The sequence below is a fragment of the Centroberyx affinis genome, unplaced genomic scaffold, assembly GCF_046629955.1.
Source record: "Centroberyx affinis isolate AG114_WGS23_722 - 3 ecotype Tasmania unplaced genomic scaffold, CSIRO-AGI_Caff_v1 ptg000024l_1, whole genome shotgun sequence".
NCBI lineage: Eukaryota > Metazoa > Chordata > Actinopteri > Beryciformes > Berycidae > Centroberyx > Centroberyx affinis.
Window position 1 is genome coordinate 254507 of NW_027278738.1, and position 21726 is coordinate 276232.

Consider the following 21726-nt stretch of genomic DNA (forward strand, 5'->3'; position numbering starts at 1 on the left):
CTCTAGGTGGCGCCTTTACTGCACTTTTGTTGACATGCGTCACCAATATGCGACGACCACCGGAATCCCTTTGAAAAGAATAAAAGAGAAGAGTGGTATTTACCAAATACGTACTTCCTTCTATGGGTAAGCTACAGTAATAATTTATCATAAATGAGATACATTGACGAGAAGTTGATTTTAGTATCGAAATAAGACTGATAAATCTGTAATTTAGTTCACAGAGTTCCCATAATGTGTCTGGAATAACAAGCTAGGCTAGCCAACGTCTGTCTTTGCTCCTTGTTTGGCTATATCTAGCTTGTCAAGGATGGAGTGGAGGGTAAACCCACCTACATTCACTTAACCCACCTTTTTACCCTGACTTATGTCTTTGCGATGGAAATTCATAGTAATCAAAGTAGCATCAAACTGATAGTAACTGAAACTGTAACTCAGTGATTTTCTGAAATAGCATTGATTTTGTTTATATTGGTGGACTCGAGGTCATAGATTACCCACATTTTTATTTATAACTCATCATTGTCTATAACGATAGTTGCTTCTTGCCCACGGTGAATAATCAGCTGAACATGACTTCCTGCATGTTTATAAGCAAGCAGAAGAAAGGATTTTCATGTGATGCTACAGCTGGCTGTGTAAATGCAACAGCTTGTTTGGAAAATGGCAGTGACTCCTGGAGTTGTGACAGGAATAACGGTGGTGCTGCTGGTGGTGCCTCGCACCAATCACCTGCTCTGATGATTTACAAATGACTTATTCATATTCAGGTATACTCAAATGTATTTCTAAAGCACTTTTAACAGAATTTTGTATCAAAGTATTGTAGAACAAAGTCCATAAATGCATATAAGAACAAGGAAGAACGAGGACATCACAAATGCCTAGTCATGGGGCCACAGTGTGTGTGTGTGTGTGTGTGTGTGTGTGTGTGTGTGTGTGTGTATGTGGTATGTGTCTCTAAGTATCGGGCAACACCAGGGCAATTAGCAGTAGAAGAAAGTAAATGAAGGAAGGGAAAGGATGTCAGGTAAGGTGGGAGTTAAAGTAGACTGCTTTTAAAAGCAGGGAATGACAGAGTAGGTAAATCAGTCATCTATTGTGCCCTGAGGCCATGTAATGTTTAGTTAGAAGTTAGAAGTTAGAAGTAGGACTTGATAATCAATGCATACATTTACAGGGAGCAGGAGAGACTCAAAAAGCGGGGAAATGTGATCATATTTTCTCATTCGCATCAGTGTTCTGGCTGCTGAGTAATAAATAAGCTGGATATTCATGATTGTTGGGACAGCCAGAGAGTAGTGGATTGCAGTTGTCAGTCTGAATCAGAATCCCTTTATTTCACCAAGTACAACAAGCGCACAAGGAATTTGACCTGGTTAATAGGTGCTGACGCATTACAGACAGTTATACAATAGAGGATTGACACAGTAGATGCAGGAAAACGTGACAGGATCTCACATGGTGCAGGCAACACATGCTGCGTGCGACGGTAGACTAAACAAACACAAAACAAGTAAACATTACTGTTCCAGGGAAGTAGCATTGACATCATTCTGAAAGATACAGAAGTTGTGTTATTATGTGCCACACATGATAATCCTATTCTGTTCTGTTCTATTGGCTTTGTCTGTTCCCCCAGTTGGACTGTAGCGCTCCAGGAGCTGCAGCAGCAGGGATGAGGATCCGGCTCGAGGGTCCCGGTCACGCTGCCAGCCTCCTCTCAGAGCTCAACCGCTGCCGCCAGTCCCGCAGGTATTGCGATGTGTTCCTGCAGGTGGGCAACCGCACGTTTGCAGCACACCGCGCCGTACTGGCCTGCGCCGGGACATACTTTCGCAACCTCTTTGCCCGGGCTCCAACCTCTTCCACCGCTGCCTTCTCTTTGGAGTTTATTTCCCCGGCCAACTTTGAGAAGGTGCTGACATTCGTCTACACAGGCGAGATCTTGACTGACCTGATAGATGTAGGGGTGCTGTATGAGCTGGCTGAGAGGTTGGGTGTTAGTGAACTGGTGCGGGCCTGCCATGCTACGTTCCCCGACCTGCAGGCTTCTGTGTCTTCAAACTGTAAAGCAAACAGTCCCAGAGACCTCGGCCTGGACTCCAGCATGGTCGCTGCTGCGGCAGCGGCTGCTGTAACTGCGGTCTCTGTATCTGCATCATCCGTGTGTTCCTCTGCAGCCTCCTGCTCGTCTCTGTCTTCGTCCGCCGGTCCCTCTGCCGCCCCGACTCCCGCTGCCGCTGCCTCCCCTCTCTTCCAGGGCAGGACGCCCAGGGCCAGCCGCGAGGCCCACACCGGCCCGCTGTCTCTGGACCTCAAGGCAGAAGATGTCCAGTCTCACATGGGCTACGGGCAGATGGCAACAGATAATCAGCTGTCAGGAGGACACAGTCTTTTAACCAACAGCCACCCCAGTCAGAGTGATGGCACGCTACCTCCGGGCCCTGTGCTCCAGCTGAAGACGGAGCAGGGGCTGGGAGAGCAAGAGGCAGGAGGCAACTGTGAGAATGAGGATGGGGATGGACAAATGGCGGTTTGTGGGAGCACAGCTGGCTCTCTGCCCCAGAGTAGCGCCCCTGTGCAGGCTGACACCTGCTCCTTCCCCGACTCTTCAGCTCAGCTCGGAGCGGAGGCCTGCGCCCCTTCATCGTCCTCAGGAGACCCCGTAGGCAGCCTGCAGGTGGGGTCAGTGGAGGGCGGAGTGGTGGACGTGGCCAGGGACAGCAGGCTGATGTTTGTGGAGGCAGAGGAAGGAGAGAACGAGGACGAGAGGGACCCTCTGCAGGGGAACGGAGCGATGGAGGGAACGGAGGAGGAGCAGTGGAGACAGCTGGCAGGTGAGATCATTGAGCTGAGTGATGACGAGAACTACATGGAGGAGGAAGATGAAGAAGACGATGAAGATGACCTTGTGTGTGTGGAGAACGGAGGGGAGGGTAACGCTAGCAGCCAGGTAATCTAAATTTAAAGAATATAATAAGCTCTGCTTTACTTTGATGACTGGCACTATGAGCAGTAGAAACCACTGGGTTTTTAACTTCACTTTGCTTTTATGTCTTTTGATAAACTTGCACTTTCCATGTAGTGGTGCCCTTCATGCCTTCTACTATTATTGTGAACATTTAGTAAATTATTCTATTTGTCAGCATGAAAACACTTCAAATAAAAGCAGAAGCACCACAGAAGTGACAGTTTTCTCCACTCCTACAGGTGTCAGGGAGCATGGTGTCATGTAAAGCCTGTGCAGCACCTCTGCCAGCAGACCCGGTTGCTCTCAGAAGACACGCCGAGACCCATCTGACAGAGCTGGGACTGTGCAGGGTGTGTGGGGCTTCATTCCCGGAACGTGCTGCCGGCGTCTCCCACGCCCTCTCCCACGTCGGGGTCCAGCTCTACTCCTGTGATATGTGTCACTTGCAGTCCTGCAGCCAAAACAAACTGCTGCGCCACCGCCGCCAGGCCGCCTCCAGTTATACAATACCACAGGGGGCGCTCACTGGGACCACCCAGGGCCTGGGCTCCGAGCTGCAGTGTGCAGTGTGCACCAAAACCCTGACCAAGGACTTCCAGGTAGGTGAATTGAGTTGGTTGGACGTTTAGCCTGGGGCAATTTCAGGTCGAATATGTCGACCTGAAATTGCTTTTAAAGAAACACAGTTGCAGGTCAATTTGATACAGTGGGAATGCGTGGTGCGCATGGCAATAAGTTTCAGAATAGGATCTCATCTAACTTGGCAGGAAGCTTTGGGTTCACTAACCCTTGTCCAAGTTAACTGTTGTTTGTAACATTCAGATGATTCTTTACCCTGAGAGTAAACTAAGAGCCAGGTGGATTGGAATGTATGGCTTGGCTCTCTGATAACAGCCATACCAACACTAACAAAATGTTGTCTTGGGATAAGTATGAAGTATGAGTATGAATTTGGCCCAAAGTGAAACATATGTTGAGGGGTCTGCTGTTTGTATGGCCAGTACCAGAGAACTGATTTCACTTGGACCAAAGAATCATCTCACTATCACATGGGAAAAAAATATGAAATTCAACCAACTGCTATACCCGTTGCTTGTAGGAGGTTCTCACATTTGCTTTCATGTCTCTTGCCTCCTTCCCAGACTGTCAGAGACCACCTGCTGAGCCATGTGTGTCCCCAAAGCCTGAGCTGTGGTGTGTGTCACCTCCCCCAGCTCTCCCTATGTTCCCTGCTGTGGCACGCCCTCACCCACCTCTCTTTGCCCATTTACACCTGCCCACACTGTGCCCACAGCTTCCTAGAGCGCTCCCTGCTGGACAGACATATGACTGGGCACGCTGAGGAGGCAGCAGCTAAGGAGAGAGAGCGCTCCGTTTTGCAAGGGTTTAGAGTTGGAGCAGATGGAGGAGGAATAGGAGGAGTGGAGGAGTTGCATTGCTTCCTGTGCCCACAGACGTTCCGCTCCACCTCTGCCTTTCAGTACCACCTCAGCCTGCACACTGCTGAGTCCGCGGGGAGCGGCGGAGGTGTTGGGGGCCAGGGGTGGTTAGGCAAACGTAAAGCTGACCAGTCTCTGGAGTGTCCTCCCTCCTCCTGCTCTTCTTCCTCTCCACGGGAGGTCGGCAGCCTTGTCAAAATGAGCAACCTGGGTTTGGGCGTGGGAATGGGCTTCAGCCTGTCAGATAAGTTTTTTCAAGGACCAATACCGAACTTCCCCTCTGGACTCCTGACCAATGGGAGTTCCGGGCTGGATGGGGCAGCGGCGGCGGGCGTTCGCGGGAAATGGTACCGGTGTCGCTACTGCGGTAAGCGCTTCGCCCACTCAGGGGAGTTCACCTACCACCTCCGCATCCACACCGGGGAGAAGCCCTACCAGTGCAAGGTGTGTCTGCGCTTCTTCCGGGGCCGATCCACCATGATCTGCCACCTGAAGACGCACGCCGGCGCGCTCATGTACCGCTGCACGGTCTGCGGCCTCTACTTCTCCACGCTGAAGCTGGTGTCGTCGCACATGGAGCTGCACAAGGACCACTTGCCCCCGGACTTCAACATCGAGCAGACCTTCATGTACAACGACCACTCTAAAGAACCGCTGCCTGCCATGGACACCTGACCGCCTCTGGTGTCTGCCTGATCACTGTTACTCTGCTGTGTCTGTCCCTCTCTGTCTCTTCTCTCTCTCTCTGACACCTCCTCAATGTCTGGTTGTTGTGGACCATATATGTAATAGGCCTAGACTTTTAGAATGTAATGAACTTGTATGTTTTTACAAGGAGGGTACTGTTTATTGAGTCAACCTGTTTGGAGGCAAAGTGTTTTTGAAGGTAAAGAGAAGCCACTTGGTGGCAGTGTATCTAAAAAGGGGAACTTGTTGGACTGTTGACTGTCATGCAGTGCTCTGCCTGCATTATCTATTCAGAACAAGTCTGTAACTTGATAACTTACATTTCAGGTTAGGTTTTTATGTAAGTGATTAATCATTACTCTGTAATGAAAGTAGCACCTCATTGTAGCATAGAAAATAATTATTTTATTATATTTGCAGTCACTATGGAGTGTCATATCGCATATTTTCACAAGCTTTACATTTTCTATGTGTCTTCTAGTGGTACGCTACATTTTCCACACCACACCAGGCTTTAGGTATACAACATAACTAGCCACATAATGAGGCCTTATCAGTAAAATAGAAATTTCAGAATTATTTAGTCTTCCTTCAAGCATTTTGGTTTTCTACTAAGTTTTTTTCTTCTCATGGTAACATAAAAAAACATGTTTTTCGGCGATACAGTGGGATTTGTTGTATCGGCAATGGAGAGGCATTTTTATGAATGCTTTCACAATATGGTATTTAGTTACACATTATGTTCACTTGATATATTCCACATGCAGTCTTTTTTATAAGATGTGAAGTATGAATATTGTGCTGTAGAAACTTGGTACTGAAGTGCCCATCTACAAATTCACATCTGTGATATATTTGTGTGTTACCTCATATCTATATCTGATGACAATGTAACTATTTATTCTATTTATGCCTTTTTAAATTTCATTTTTCAGTGTTTCTAACGTAAGACCTATGAACGTTGGCTTTTTTAAAAATCTTGTTTCTAGTTATTGAAAAGAATAAAATAAATGCCTATAGAAAAATAATTTTCTCACCCCTAAATGGTTTTTGGCCTTTTTTGATTCAGTGATTTTTTTTACAGTGTCCTGTACAACAAAACCCATTCATCATCAAAATTACAATGATGAATTTGCAGAAATCTGCGTAGTATTATGCACCTCTTGCTTTCAGAGGCTCGTGACCTTTGCCCTTTCAAAACCCTGCTCTCTTCCTGCTATTGTGCCATCTGTGGACTGAAACCTAACCCCCTTTTCCTTTTTTCTGCATTCTTATCACCAAGTCAACAATGTTAAATGTGGAACATTCCCTTTGGAGGCTGGAAGGAAAGTGAATGTTAACGAGATCAACCATAGTCTTAACTGCAAGAAGTGAGATAGCCAAATGCAACTACAGCAAATTGTAGTGAGGTAAAAAGTTTAGATAAGGCTTCCAAATCAGAGTGCCAGTGTCCATGTTTTGTGATTGTTCTACTCTCCTAATATCCTTACAAAATGGCAACATTTAACTTAGGTTTCCCAGTTTAAATGGATACAAACAGTGTTTGAGGGAGTTTTATTGCATGTTACAGGTAACCATGTTACAGCAGATGTAGACTACAGCAGCATTCAGAAACAGATAAATAAGCATTTAACAATGTGAGCTAAGCTTTATCTGTTTAATGGTTATGTAATAAAAGACAATGTTCAGAATCAGTTCATTTACATTTCCACATTTGCAAATTGTTTATACTAAGTGGGTATAAGGATTGGTCTTATCTGGTATTGGACAGACAGCAGATTTGTTTACATGCATTCCTGCTCTGTCACTAATATTCCTTCCGCCATGAGATCCTAGACGTTGCCATGAGTTCCTGTGGGAGTTCAACAGCTTTGAGGAAAATATCTTCAAACATTTCCTGTCTTCCTCTGTTTAGATTTGTGATGTGCTAAATGAAAAAAACAGGAACTGGATTATGAGAGGAAGGTGTTGGTGAGCCCATCTCTCTTGCATAACAAATGGCACAATGAGTCACGGTCAGAAGCTACGACCAGAGTGAGATGATACATTGTGCAATCTTTGCCTCTGGTAACTATTATTCTGAAGCATCAAGCCTGGCTTCAGGTGACCTCTGTTTACCAGTTCTATCAAATCTTCCTTCACTTCTGTTGTCCCTCATCACTTACAAAATGTCTCGCTCCTGTTTGTGTAGATCTGACAGGAGCTTATTCTATTCTTACGCTGGCTTCTTTCTTATGATACATCTGATTGGCTGGTGCTGGTGTTACTTGGCCTGCGCTGCTTCCCTGGCTCTGCCTCCCCTCCGTTGGCAGTGTTGGGCTGGGCCCCGGTCCCCGCAGTGGCCTCTCTGGGTATGTAGTTCACCACGGTGTTGATCAGGTTGTTGCGGAAGCTCTTGCTGAGGAAGTTATAGAGCACGGGGTTGGCGACGCAGTGGAAAAGGGACAGGCCCTGCACCACGCTGAATGAGAAGTAGAGGACTTCCACTGTGTTGCAGCTGAGGACAAAGGGGTCGAGGTCATCTATGGTGATCAGGAATATCACCAGGTGGTAGGGCAGCCAGCACATCAAGAACACCAGTGAGTACACGTGCACCAGCCACACGTCCCGCCGGCCCTGCACGTCCGCCGCTGTGCGGACCGCCCGGGCGATCAGCACATTGCAGGTGACGATGACGGCAGCGGGCCCCAGGAACTGGAAGATCAAGCAAAGGAAAGCCACGGTGACGAACCACTCTGTGTAGTTGTGCTCGGGCACCATGTAGCAACCTGGCTCGTCCCACTCCAGGAGATCCACGTGAACGTTCTCCAGCAGAGACAGGAACAAGGAGAGGAGCCACAGGCCTCCGCAGAGCAGCCAGCGGCGCCGGCCCGCCACAGGGAAGCAGGCCGGAGCGGAGGGCCTGGTGAGGGACAGGTAGCGCTCCAGGGTCATGAAGGCCAGGAAGAAGGAGCTGCTGTAGAAGTTGACCAGGTAGAAGAGGTGGGTGAACTTGCAGAGGAAGCGGCCCCACAGCCAAACCCTGTTCATGGTCACCTCCATCATGAAGAAAGGCATGGTCAGGATCACCATCAGGTCCGACAGGCTCACGTTGATGATGCAGAAGAGGACCCCGTTGGCCGAGTGGCGTCGGCGCCAGTTGACCCAGACGACCAGCGCGTTCTCGAACAGGCCCACCATGAAGAGGAAAAGGTAGAGGAGGAAGAGGGCGATGCGGCGGTAGTCGTTGTCGAGCTGGATGGTGCACTCGTAGACGAACCATGGCGTGCCGTTGGAGTAGGCTGAGTGGTTGTGGTGCTCGTCAGTAGTCATGGTCTGGAGTGAAAAGCAGAGGGAAATTGTTTCGATGAGGATTGGGAGTTTAGATTTACTTGGAAGTTAATCTGATTACGTTTTCAGACATTACATAACAAAGGCACAGAAGGAGGAGGGTGGCAGACATGCTGGGTTGAAATGAAATGCTTCTCGAACCTTTTGAGTGGTGTATACTAAAACCACAACAGGTGATTAGAATACCATTTCACAACCTAGAACATGCAAAAAACATATAGATGTCCCACTTGGAGCTGCTGTGATTGCATGCTTGAAATTATTCTTGAATAAACTTTTTCCATCTCCACCCATCATCAACACAGATAAACTGCTGTTAAACATGTGATTCACTTATTAGTTCTCTACTTTACAAAATGGAAACCGTACACAGATTATCATTTCCAACATAAATCAGTATTTACAATGAAAATGTTATCATACCTTGGTGTGGTGGTGAGTGTGCTGGAGATGCTGGCTGATGAAGAGGGAGGTTCCCTCTTGAGGCCTTATTGTCTCCTGGAGCAAGAAGAGAGCTTTCTGTCTGTAGCCTGCAGACACAAGATGACTACCAATTCTGCTGTTTAGGGCTTTCTGAGCAATCAGGCAGCCTGGAGTTTCTCCCCTCCCATCTCTTATTATTACACACACACACACCCCCCCCCCCCCCCCCCCCCCTCCTCCCCCAAATCACACACACACTCCTACTACATCTAACAGGACATCCTCAATGAGTAGCGGGCGTGGTGCAGACAAGCAGGAAAGCCCACACAGCTAAAGGGTCTAGGTTTAGGGGACAGACACCCGGCTGAATAACACCCGGCTGAATAACAGCCCAGGCAAAATGTTTTCAAACAGTAAGGTGTTTCCTTCATTTTCCAGTTCCAGCACGAGGGCCTTTGTCCAAACATAATAAAGACTCAAAAAGCACCCAATCTTCCCAAAACTGTTCACAGTGATTTTATATCCCATGACTCCAAAGTGAAAATCTGCGTTCCCCCTCTGCCACTGGAATCCCCACAAGATCAGATTTTGTTTGGTACTTTATTCTACCTGTTCAGACAGGTTAACGTCATTGATTTACTTGTATGCTTCAGCAAGCATATATGACCTGATCATTTGTATCAATTCAGTGATGGCGAGTTTCCTCAGTGAATTACCTTTCAGCATCCTGTAAAAGCATTTAGATACTAGGCTGGTTGGCATGGTGCAGAGACACTGTGCAAACAGCCATCACATAGCAGAGGACAATGCCAGGAAGCCCCTCGGCTGTAGGGCAAAGTGAGTGACAGGCAGAGTATAGGAAGCCTGTGGCACTCAGCATAAAGCATCTGAACGAGGAAGTTGTATTATAAGCCAGCAGACAATAATGAACAATTTGTTCTGATTTAACACGGGAGATGGTAGGAATGTTTTCCCTCACTTTTCATTTACTTTTTTGATTCAAAATGCACATCCAGGACAAGTTGTTAAGAAGGGCAGTGTCAGTCCCTCTGATACCACGATGCCTTTGAGAAACCAGGAACCAGGTCCTGGTGAGCTAGTCCTGACATGTCCTCACTGGAGTGACTGGAAGGTCCTGACTTAGGTCAGCATGATAGAGAGAGAATGCAGGAAAGATCTGCCCTGTGCTCTGGACGCCGTGTTCCTACTGTCTTTCCGGATCGTCAGCATTTTGTAGCTTATGGAACCCCCCCCCCCCCCACACACACACACACACACACACACAAACACACACACCTCCTCGCCTCCCTCTTTCTCTCTCCTTGTCCATCCTGCTTGATTCCCATTGTCCAAGTGCAGTCAATTCTCTCTTTTCTGATAGCAACAGGAAGGATGACAGTCAGCAAAATTACAACCTCTGGGAAGAGTGAGACAAAAAGCAGCCCCTGACCCTCACCACACTGTTATCTGGACCTGGAGTAAAACTGAAATGACTAGAATGGCATCAGCCATTTAGCTACAAGCAAACAGTAACACCACCTACAAAATATGAGTTAGCTACCAGCAAACTGCCCCTGCCGATTATAAGCAATAACATCTGCAGTACCAGGAGAAAATATCTGCTATTGGCCCAGTAATGTCTGTATCTCTACATGATTTCCTACACTCTATCTGTGGATGAAACAACTCCATGCATGTCATCAAATGCATTTCCAACAATGGTTGGACATTTTTCTCCCACTTCTCTCTACCCCCGCCCCCCCCCTCACCACCACACACACACACACACACACCACACACCCACACTCACTCCCCCACACGTTCCAAGGAAGTAACAAGACAAGCACTTCTCAGAAAATCTTTGTAAAATATATTTTGGTCCAAAAGCTGATTTGCAAAAATACAAGATGTGCAATCATCAAGTTCATGAGGCATCATACAGAGTACATCTATTCTGCCTTTCCAGTGTATTGGAATGCTATTTCATAACTCATCACTTTTTTTTAAGGCTAATAGCATAAAGCTGCTGAAATGTAGTGTTATTTCTTAAAATTTATAACAAATACCCAGGTTATAACTATGGAATTTTCTCAAATGTCATTACAACACACAGACAATGGATCTACCTTCTAGGTCTATTGCTATTTTTTTTTCCTATAACTTATCCCATCACAATGATTCAAATAGCACACGTTAGTCATTTTGATGCACAAAACACTACAGCATTCCAAATGTTCAAAGGAACTCTGTCCAGAATGATGGCTGGGCTCATGTTTAGGAAGTGCTTTGATGTCAGTTTACACACCCAATTCCCCATAGACACATTACGTCGTTCATCAAAAAGGCAAGCAGATCTTAAAATGAGGATCGTCGTCCAGAGTCACTTCATCAATGCGGGCCCAGCTCTCTGGTCCCGCTGGAACGCCGTCAGGTTGGCCACCACACATTCCCTCCGCTCACATATACAGGGTTGGCGAAAATGTTCACAGGCCCAGATTTGATACTCTTTTGACACTCGTTTCAATCCCACACCAATACCATTTCAACTGATAGGGCTTTACTGTACCTTTACTGACAAATCTAGCGGAGACCACAGGAGAAACACCATTTGATCCACTGAAATACTTATTTGTGTTTGATTTAACTAGTCTGTCACAATAGAGCCAATTTGATTGTATTCAAAAGTGCAAACCCCACTAGAAAAAGCTTTGATCCCACACATTTGGCACTCTAAACACTCAAATGGCCTGTTTCACATATATAAATGAGCTTATCTCTTAAGTGTAGTGCCAAGACTAACATGATTTTGCAATGCCCATCTCCATTAAAGATTATTCTGGGATTAGGTTTAGTTCATGCCTGTGGAACCAGAGCAAACTGACCGCAAGAAATCCCAAAATAATGATATTTGACCTAGCGATGATCTGGTCTAACACTTTGAACACAGATCAGCAGCGGTCTGTTTCCAAGTACCCTTTTGTTCCAAAGTTAGTCAGTTAGAGTGCTTAATATCTATAAGAAATACATCTTAAATCTTAAAAATAAATATATGCATCAGTAGTAGTACATAATATTGCAACTATGGAAGTAGTCTTGTCTCAGATCACCAAAGTTGAATAATGATCTGTGTGTGCATACTTGTTTTTTTTTGGGTTTTTTTGGTCAATGGTAACATAGAATTTCAGAGAACAAGAGCAAAAATAAGGAAGGAAACCTTTTGAAATAGCAGTTGGATGTTGGGATGTTTTTACCAACTGATTAATGTGGTGTTACGCAAAAATATTTGAGATGAATTCGCGAAATCGTTTGGCGTACTGCTCTGGATGGACTGTGGAGATTTCAGCACCAGCCTGGGAGAGACACAGGGGGAGGGAAACAGGGAAAGAGCAGAAAGAGAGAGAGAGAGAGAGAGAAGAGATGGAGACAAAGAGCGATACATTAAAAAGGGGATCAGCATCAGCTGTGTGCATCACACATTTCATGACATGAAGCGACATGAGAGCAAACATCAAAAGCTTGCCCGCCACGCAGGTACAGCTGAACGTTCTGAGCATCTGACGGTGGCCCTTCACCTCTTTCCTTCCTTTCTTGTGTTACTCACCCCGTGTTTGACAGTTTTTGCTGCATGAGCGGCTTTCTTCTTGGTGTCGTACTGAGTAAGTACGTCAATCAGGCCCATGAAGTAGACCTCCCTCTGAGGGGCTCCTGAGATGAAAGGCAGAGAACAATCAGGGTAATTTTACTGGGTTTATATGACAGCGGCACTGATGAACCTCATCCAATAATCATCAAACCAAAAGTTCCCCCTCATTAAATGGATATGGAAAGTTGTTAACATCCTCTTCTGAACAACCTGGATTATGATACTCGGGCTCAAGTGAGGACACAAGGACATGTATAATGGATTTGGGCCTAATATAATATCATGTGACATTGAAGAGAAACAGTTCCTGTCTTCACTCCTTATGATAATGTCCGCTAAGCTGTAAAGAAATGGTTAGATTTACAATTTGTCTTGTGTGCTGTAAGTATACTGTGATTTCTTGTACAGCATTTTCACAGAGCCCCATTTTGTATGGGAGCTACTTCTGTAAGAAATTACAATATGAAATAAACCTGAGATAAAATACTTGGCACCAAGTACACGACCAGTCAAAAGTTTGGACACACCTGCTTGAATGTTTTTCATTCTCTTAAAGCCATTTTGATCTAAAGGCTTCTGCTTAAATGCTTGAAATCTGCTTTTTAGACAAATAGAAATAGTGAAGTTGATGCCTGTGTATGAATTTCTTTCCAAAGCCTTTGCCTTTCCATCAAGGCAAAGGGCGGCTACTTTAAAGAATCTAAAATACGAGATAGATTTGTTTAACACTTTTTTGGTCACTGCATAATTCCAGTTGTGTCATAGTTTTGATGTCTTTACTATTATTCTAAAATGTGAAAAATAGTAAAAATAAAGAAAAATGTGGTGTGTCGCAACATACACTGGTAGTGTACGTTTTCTTAGCTTCACACTTGAGTCTAGGATGAGTGTAGATTTCTTGGCCTAAACCAAGTGTGTACCTGGGACACTCCCGACTGCGTACACGTCCACGTAGGGGTCGAACTCCCCGGGACCCAGGGGTTTGCAGGAGGACATGTAACCGGCGATGCCCTCAGGAGAGGTGCCGTAGGAGCCCGCCGTCGCGGCCGGGGCCAGGCCGTTCTCCGTCTCCAGATCTTCCTCGTTGGAAGGCTCCTCGCCCTCCTCCTCCTCACGCTCAGCCCGGCCCACGTCGTGGATACCGAGCAGCAGGCTGTAGTCCATGATCTTCAGCTTCACTAGGAACTGGGGAAACCGGTGAGAGACAATGGCTATGAGGCTCATCAAGAGTTATGGTATACTGTAAGAGGGAGACAGATAATAAAATGCTGCTATTAAAAAGAAGTTGAAGATTGCCAAAAGCTGAAAATTGCTGGCCAGGCAATGGGCATTTGTTATCTGGATATGCTGTGATTAATGTGTCCTATGGGTGTGTGCTAATAACCTAGTTTACTTGCCTTGGTGAATTGATTAGGGAATAATGCAATACTGAACACAAGACAATAATTTATAAAAATAAATTTCACCTCCACCCTCCTAATGGCAAAATGGAAACATAGGCGCTGCATTACAGATGTTGACAACGTGAATACAGTCCCTGACTCTGACCATGTTGTTATGTGGAACTGGAGTAAAACTCAAATAACTAGAATGCACCAGCCATTTGGCTACTAGCAAACAGTAACACGACCTACAGAACATGACTTAGCTACCAGCAAACTGCCCCTGCCGATTACAAGCAATAACATCTGCAGTACCAGCAGAAAGTATCTGCTATCGGCCCAGTAATGTCTGTATCTCTGCATGATTTCCTGCACTCTATCTGTGGATGAAACATTTCCATGTATGTCATCAAATAAATTGTTACTTCAATAAATGGTTAATTCAATGGTTAATTTGAGCATTACCAAGAATGGTGATTACGAAATTTTGTTTCCACATTTGTAATCCTATAGTTGCTATCCTATACTCCTTATATTATACTCATCTTAAAGTTCCTCTTTATTCTCCCACTCCATCCTTCTCTATTTCTCTCTCTCTCTCTCTCTCTCTGAGTAGTAACAAGGCAAGCACTTTTCAGAAGGCTAACTGCATAAAGTTGCTGAAATGTAGTGTTATTTTCTAACATTTATAACAAATACCCAGGTTATCACTGTGGAATTTTCTCAAATGTCATTACAACACACAGACAATGAATCTGCATGCTAGTTCTATTGCTATTTCTTTCAATATCTTATCCCATCACAATCTTCAGCTCTCTGGGTGTGTGCTAATATCCTAATTTACTTGCCTCTGTGAAATTGGTTGGGGAATAATGCGACGCTGAACACATAACAATAATCTAGGGGAAATTTCACCTCCACCCTCCTAATGGCAACATGGCAACACAGGAGTGCTGCATCAAAGATGTGGAGAACATTAATGCTGCCGCTATGTGGTGGAGGTTTGTAACAACAGCGGGATGTTATGGTCAAAGACGTCACCCACCTCCACATCTCTGTTAAGTTTCTCCATGAATTTCTCCTTCTGCTCCTCAGTCACATACACCTTCTGCATGTTGTTCCTGAAGTCCATGTCCTTGAAGGTGGGAAGCTCTTTCCCCTTAGGAATAAAATACATCTTTAGCTGGAAGTGTGGGATTAGGAGGAGGCAACTAGCCAAATACTGAGGTGGTCAAATGACGAATTGAATAAAATGGATATTAGTTAAGATGTTTCTTTTACCCTTTCTTTGTCACTTGCTTCACGAGACACCAGAGAGCCCTGCAAGAACAACGTGTTAGAACGTGTTTTGACCAATACTTTTTTGCCAACAATTAAAAACAGCTGCCCACTATTTATTCACTTAGTGGACCTGCTATTTTATTTTTCTCTTTAAAATATCCTTAAATGACTTGGTGTTGTGAATGTTGTTGATTATTGTACCATTCTCGGGACGGGGTGAGGGGAGGGTGTGTTTTATTTTTGTTTATTTTCTTTTTCTTTTTTCTCCTTTCCTTTTTTTTCTTTTCTGTCTCCTGTTATTGTCTTTTACACTTTGTATAAAAAATGACAAGTGTACTTGTTTGGTGCGTTGTCAACAAATAAATCTTAAAAAAAAAAAAACAGCCACCCACATAGAGAATCAAGTATTGGTGGTCTGTGAAAGCAACTGCTATAAACTGACAGGTGCCTCATTTATGCCTGTCTCTTGCACTGTAGGGCCAATTTAGAGAGGAGCAACGACTTAATCTCTGACTTCCTCCAGCGTGCTCTGAACCAGTGATGAGAACTGGGATGTGAGAATAAAGGTCGGACTGTTTCGACACGCAGTTCCTCCTCACCTTCAGGTCGTACTTCCTGTGCACCACCAGTCTGTGGCTGAACATGTTCCTCATGACGATCAGGTAGGTCTCCTCGCTCTCCACGCTGACCCGGTACATACCCAGGAACTGCGGCAGCAGGGTGCTGCCGTGACACTTCACTATGTGCTGCGGGGAGAATCAACATCGAATTCAGTTCGCGACTATTATGATAAAGCCTCGATGTGCTGCTGAAAACGCAAATAAAATAAGAAATATTGCAAAAGAGAAAAAGTCACATTTGCCTATGAAAATGAATACACAGTCTCGAGAGTATACATATTTCAGGCTTATAATGGACTGTATTCAAATGCCTCTTTGTCCCCCGTTTGAAGAAGAACACTGAAGAACTCTGTTGTACCCTAGAACCAATTACTGTGTCTATCCAGGTTAGGCATTTAGCCCTGCTCACCACTCACTGTAGCAGTCTATTAAAATAGACACTCACTTCAGGCTGACCTCATTCAGCGTCCCCTGAAACACGCTGGACAGGATGTTAAAACGCTTTGCGTGAAGGAACATTGTTTTGTACATCTATTTTTAATTCCTACTACTTATTCTCCATCGGTGTTCAGCGTGCAGCAAACAAAATGACAATGGCACTCTGGACAAACCAAGATAGTAGATGATGCCCTCAAGCTATTACGGGCCGCCACACAATTATGAGGTTAAAAAAAAAAAATGTGTCAAATTTGGATCCAAAGTTTGAAAAGTTGCTCTCAGGACGTCAAGGCTGACTACTGCTAAATCTCATACATACACACAAACAAAAACCCTGTTTCAGTGTGTTACTAGTTACCGAGGGCACACATGATAACATTTTTTATCTTGACAATCTGGAATCACCCCCCGCCAAACAATTAGCAGACTGTAAAGATCTCTGAAGGAACTCTGCAGTGCCAACCCAAGAGCTCTCATAACAATGTAGTCATTCAGTGCCAAGTGAGTCGACAAACCCTCTCAAACAGAGCTGCCATTTTTCTCATCTCCCTCACAGTTTTATGTAGGCTACAGAACCACAGGCTACACATTCCAGGCAGAGCTCAAGGAAACCAAAAGTTTGCTTCGGTGGTTTGCCGGCCTGAAGTGAGACCTGAATCTCGGGGTCTCCATGCGACTCTGCTATACAATTGCAGGCGAGGCTTCCAGGCCTGGCGACATAAGAGTGCCAGCACCTAACATACTGGCTTAACTGAATTAAAATTTTCAATTTCTTTTGTAAGAATAAATAAAATTCATGAATTTAGGTTAAACTATTTCAGCTCACTCTCATCACAAATGCAAACTTTAGGCCACCAAGAAAGAATGAAAACTCGAATCTACTATTTACATGAACCAAGATGTGTTGATATGAAAATTTGAATATCTATGTCAAACTACCAATGGTATAATAGAATATTTATTTTTTCCTCTGCACATACCCAAGTCCTATGGCTCTGCTATGGAAGGAGCGAGGGAACCTAGGATAACTTTAAGTTATTGTGTAATTTCAGTGTAATTTCCCATTATCATCCAATGCCGAACAGTCTGCGCTTAGCTAATGTGATACTGTTTTGATCCCCGTAGAGAAATTCTTTTTTTGCTTAGCCTCAGAGGTCAGAGGTCAGGGTCAGAAAGAGAACAGCAGCCCTGGAGCTGGTAGGGATTCAGTGTCTTGCTCAAGGACACTTTAGCAGGGCAGATGCTTGCCGTCCTCTGGTTGAGCAGCCGTCTCCCTACTCACTATGCGACCCTGCTGTCCCCGGCTAGAAGCAGAATCTAAAAATACTCTTATTTGGGTCGGATCCCCTCACCTGCCTCAGAAAAGGGTTTTTCCCCCCAGGAAGTGGTCGTGTTAAGATCTCTACAACAAAAGCTCTCCTGGGCTACAAACAAAGGTTACAGAGAAAAAAAGAACTGCTGATGGTTCAAACACACCACTACTACCAAGATATGCCACAGAAAAGGGAGACAGGGAGAAAGACATTGATTCGAGGTGCCCATGGGTGGGTTTAATAATAGCCTGGGTTCCACTACAGGATCAGATAAAGATAGTTGGTACTTACCCATTATTCCTGTCACTTAATATCCCTCAATTAAATTTCTGTTACTCTTTCTGCAGCTTGTTGTTAAATGATTTTCAAGTTTAGATTAAACTTCAAATAACTGATTACTGATATAAACATATACAACCACGTTTTAAACATTTTCATGCAAGCCTGATCCTAGTAAGCCCCACTTGGCTCTGCTGTGGGAAAACGTCAGTTGGTGCTATGGTGGTGCGTGGCTGGAGCATAATTAAAACCCAAGCCGTGTACAAACTTTGAATGTTAACCATACCTGGTGGTACTCAGACAGGATGCTGTGCATGTCCGCCACGTCCTCGCTGGAGATCTGCTTGACAACCAGCGTGCGGTCGTAGGAGTTGAGGAGCAGACCCTCTCCCTGGGCATCTGCGCTCCTCATTGGGGGGCTGCGGGTCAACGACACCTGGGGAGTGGGAGACCCAGAGCACACAGGTTAGGGTTGAGATCACTTACCTTGGACTGTTTTTGATCTAGAAAGAAGTAACTGAAGATGAATTTTTGAGCATTAATACATTCACTGAATTTTCAGTTTAATTGAATAAATTGTATATAAGTTAACCAAAACCCTGCAGAGTATATAGGAAAACTCAGGTGCAGGGTCTCACACATTTCCTTTTAATCTAGTTCATGGAGAATGTCACACACAAACTGATCAGACCAGCCAGAATAGACCTGTATTTAAGTATTTCTCCATCAAAGCATGCTGATATTTGCATGCTGATTTTACATCAGTACGTCACATACACACCTGGTAGTCCAGATCCTCAATACCAAACCGCTCCCTCAGATTTCGGAACACCTGAGGACAGTATTCTTTGAACTTGAAATGTCCTGGAAGATTTTCTCTGCAATGGGAGAGGAGGTGGGGAAGTGAGATGGGATGTGAATGGGTGGCTGGTGGTTACATTTGTTGTGCACACACACATCTCTCTTTCTCTCTCATGTACTCTTAAAGACCCTAAACATCTGCCAGGCTCTACATTCTAAAGCAAACCTTAAGAATTTGTAATCCATTTTTGATCTTCAGTAAGTTAGGAATCTATCAAATAAGGGTTTCCCAAAAGCATCTGAAGCCACTAAGATAATCTTTCTTCCATATTTATACTGCTTTTGAAATATTCAGCTCAGCTCAACACCAATTCAACCAAAACTGCCGCAATTGAGACTTATTTCTGAGCCATACTTGTTGAAAAGGTGGTTGTTGACTTTGATCTTGGTGTTGGCTTTGAAGTCATCAGGCAAAAGCATGACAGGAACAGGCACCTGGTTAAGGTCATTGATCTGCAGTAAGAAAATCATTTGTGGATCCAAGTTAGCTGTGTTTCAAGGTACAGTATTCACAAACCCACATTAAGCTGTAAAATTACCACGTTTGCATTTGTATTTGTGAATGCATTTCCTACAACAGCACAATACTGAATCCACGCTGAACTCACACCCAGTTGAGGCTCTTGTTTACACATAACGTTAGCCAAATCAAACACGACTGATACACCTGAGTGTACAGATGATGTTAGCCTCATCTCTCTGGGGATGACACCTAGTAGCAGGCTGTGTGTCTTACTTGCTAGCGCTACCGCTAACAGCTAGCTGGATTTACTTGGTTACAGTGGCTACACACAGCATTAACGTTAGCATTTAGTGTAACGTTAGCTCGCTGCAATGTTAACTAGCTTTCAACGACTCACCGAGTGATTCACGCCCCACATAAACACACTCTGGACAGGGTCGCTGGCACGAAACACTTTCACCTTCTGCTGCACAAAATGTTTCTTTTTCGTTTTAGTCTTGGGGGCCAGTATCACCATTGGACTGGAGATGGCCCCCGAGTTGCCGACGGAAGCCATGACAAGACGGGCTTTCGTTCGCGGTGCTGGCGGTGACACTTCCTGATGGCTACCGTTACTAAGCTAAACTAGCTAGTGATCTCTCACTGCACTTCCCCGAGTCTCTCCGTCACAGCGACACGCAAACCAAAGGTCACCTGTCTTGCTCCGATGTGTCTCCTCAAACTGTGTTATATTTGGCCAACTTTTCTAAGACACATTTTAACGTTAGTAAGCGTGATCAATCATTAGTCAACCTCATCCATGCATGACTACAGAGCTACAAATAGACCGTCAACGGTGACAGTCCACCACCGCCCCCTCGAGCCCACCTGTGTTATTATCAACAACGTGGTGAGTTTACGATTGACAGGTGACAGGGGCCAAAGAGATTCGATACTTTTGCGTCAGGTGACCTTAGATGGGCGGATACTTCAAGGTGTTATGTTGCGTTCCTGTGCACGTCGGAAGTCGGTAATTGTCAGCTCTTTAGGTCGCAATTACAACCTACGTACATTCTAGTGGCCCTCTCCTGCTCGGAAAACCAAGAGCAGAAAGTGAAGTACTGTTCCCAAGGAGGTTCTATATTAACACTGTTCCCCGCGACAGCAAACATTATGTCAACGATGTTTGGCAACGCTGGCTAGCAGCTGCAAATGAAACTTTTAATTTCAAATTTGTTGTGTATGTTAACCATTTACCACTTGTTTTATGCAATACTTAAACCCGAACTTTGTGTACTTCAGGGTTGAGAAATCATTGGATTATTCTTAAAGGGAAAACAGAATTTCCAACTTTCCGATAAGTCGGGAACGTAGCATTAGTTCCCATGGTTTGACCGATGGGTTTGATAAACCTCCTTGAGTTTGACACATCCCATTTCCTGTTACAGAGTATCTCTGTAATATTGAAGTAGATTGGGATAAATGTCAGCAAAAAAAAAAAATGTATACGTGACTTTGAAAACCAAGATAACGTCTCTCTTCATGAGTTTTAAACTCATTGTTATGTTGGGCAAATTCTACATACACAAAAAGAAATTTAAGAAGTCATGCCCAATATTCCAATACTCCAAATACATCTCTTACACTAATAAGGGTGACTGGAAACAAGAGAAGTCATACAATGTTCAAACACTATGATTACTAGAGCTTGATTTCTACTTAAACATTTTTTCTCTAAAAGAAAATATTATAGTCAAATTTTCATGTAATTTTTATATAATTTTAATTAATGCAATGATACATTCTTTACTGTTATATCAAAAATGCCTGTAATTTTGTACATTTGTCTTATTCGGTACAGTAAAAAAAATAAAATCCTGTTGCAATGAACTGTAACAACAAAGCCTGCTTCCACAATGAGCATCCCTTATGAAGACAAAATGAGTGAAAGATCTTCTTCTACAGTGTCTACAGACCTAGTACTGTCTGTGCAAGAAAAGTATGCATGGAAATGATTTCCCTACACAAAAGCACCATTCTATTGTCCTGTCGGCCAATATAGAACAGCTTCAACCCTGACCCAGGGAATCTGAGTCATCCCAAACTATCTGCATCCAATACTCTTGATTTATTCATTTAATTTTGCAGTAATGATGCTTTGTCTTTCAGTACATCATAATTGTGCAGTCTTAATTGGATAATTGAATGTAGGCAGATGCATTGTGCTGGAGAGGCCATATCCTTGCTTTCAACTCATACTCCATGCACAGAACAGAATCTCCAAGAATAGCAAATGCAACCACCCTAGATAGAGAAGTAGGACATGTGTGGTGGTGTGATTCTACAAAGGATCATGCTTCCTCCTTCATTTTCTGCAAGACCTTCATTTCAAATTTCTTATGCATGGACAAATTGGATATTCTACGCTGTTACCTTGGAAACAGGCATGTATTGGGTCCCTGTGTGGAAAGGCTGGAGAAAATTATCCTTTATGCCCCTAGTAATGGCAGCAAAAGCAGCATGACACTAATGTGCCTATTAATTTCTGTTTCACTGCTGGTTGATGTGACTGTGGCTGCAAAAGGGATTCTCACAGGCACAGCAAATGGATGTG

General features: G+C 44.4%; 3 protein-coding genes across 5 annotated transcripts; 1 reads left to right on the top strand and 2 right to left on the bottom strand.

The window, feature by feature from the left end:
- Positions 1–1678: 1678 nt before the first annotated feature.
- LOC139640337 (zinc finger and BTB domain-containing protein 39) lies at positions 1679–6010 on the top strand. The gene is made up of 3 exons (XM_071514562.1): positions 1679–2956; positions 3214–3573; positions 4117–6010. The coding sequence occupies exons 1-3, from the start codon at positions 1679–1681 to the stop codon at positions 5086–5088; spliced, it is 2610 nt and encodes an 869-aa protein (XP_071370663.1). The 3' UTR covers positions 5089–6010.
- A 413-nt stretch (positions 6011–6423) lies between these two features.
- Positions 6424–8994, bottom strand: gpr182 (G protein-coupled receptor 182). The gene is made up of 2 exons (XM_071514664.1): positions 8854–8994; positions 6424–8415 (listed from the first exon to the last, which is right to left on the bottom strand). Exon 2 carries the CDS (start codon positions 8410–8412, stop codon positions 7333–7335), a length of 1080 nt encoding a protein of 359 aa, XP_071370765.1. The 5' UTR covers positions 8413–8415; positions 8854–8994; the 3' UTR covers positions 6424–7332.
- A 1714-nt stretch (positions 8995–10708) lies between these two features.
- Positions 10709–19972, bottom strand: pip4k2ca (phosphatidylinositol-5-phosphate 4-kinase, type II, gamma a). 3 transcript variants are annotated; one of them, XM_071547392.1, is made up of 10 exons: positions 19531–19972; positions 19049–19123; positions 18591–18662; positions 18096–18245; positions 15759–15905; positions 15160–15198; positions 14924–15037; positions 13417–13681; positions 12455–12558; positions 10709–12203 (listed from the first exon to the last, which is right to left on the bottom strand). In XM_071547392.1, exons 1-10 carry the CDS (start codon positions 19687–19689, stop codon positions 12123–12125), a joined length of 1206 nt encoding a protein of 401 aa, XP_071403493.1. In that variant the 5' UTR covers positions 19690–19972; the 3' UTR covers positions 10709–12122. The 3 variants fall into 3 exon arrangements, with proteins under 3 accessions (XP_071403493.1, XP_071403416.1, XP_071403549.1); XM_071547315.1 differs by having other exon boundaries at positions 18591–18687; positions 19026–19123; XM_071547448.1 differs by lacking the exon at positions 18096–18245 and having other exon boundaries at positions 18591–18687; positions 19026–19123.
- Positions 19973–21726: the final 1754 nt, after the last annotated feature.

Coding starts and splice junctions, on each gene's coding strand:
- pip4k2ca (XM_071547315.1), bottom strand. CDS start 19,689: ATGGCTTCCGTCGGCAACTCGGGGGCCATCTCCAGTCCAATGGTGATA. Junction 18,246..18,590: donor TTGAGGATCTGGACTACCAG/GTGTGTATGTGA, acceptor CCCACTCCCCAG/GTGTCGTTGACCCGCAGCCC. Junction 13,682..14,923: donor AACTTAACAGAGATGTGGAG/GTGGGTGACGTC, acceptor CGGTTTCCCCAG/TTCCTAGTGAAGCTGAAGAT.
- gpr182 (XM_071514664.1), bottom strand. CDS start 8,412: ATGACTACTGACGAGCACCACAACCACTCAGCCTACTCCAACGGCACG.
- LOC139640337 (XM_071514562.1), top strand. CDS start 1,679: ATGAGGATCCGGCTCGAGGGTCCCGGTCACGCTGCCAGCCTCCTCTCA. Junction 2,957..3,213: donor AGGGTAACGCTAGCAGCCAG/GTAATCTAAATT, acceptor CCACTCCTACAG/GTGTCAGGGAGCATGGTGTC. Junction 3,574..4,116: donor CCCTGACCAAGGACTTCCAG/GTAGGTGAATTG, acceptor CCTCCTTCCCAG/ACTGTCAGAGACCACCTGCT.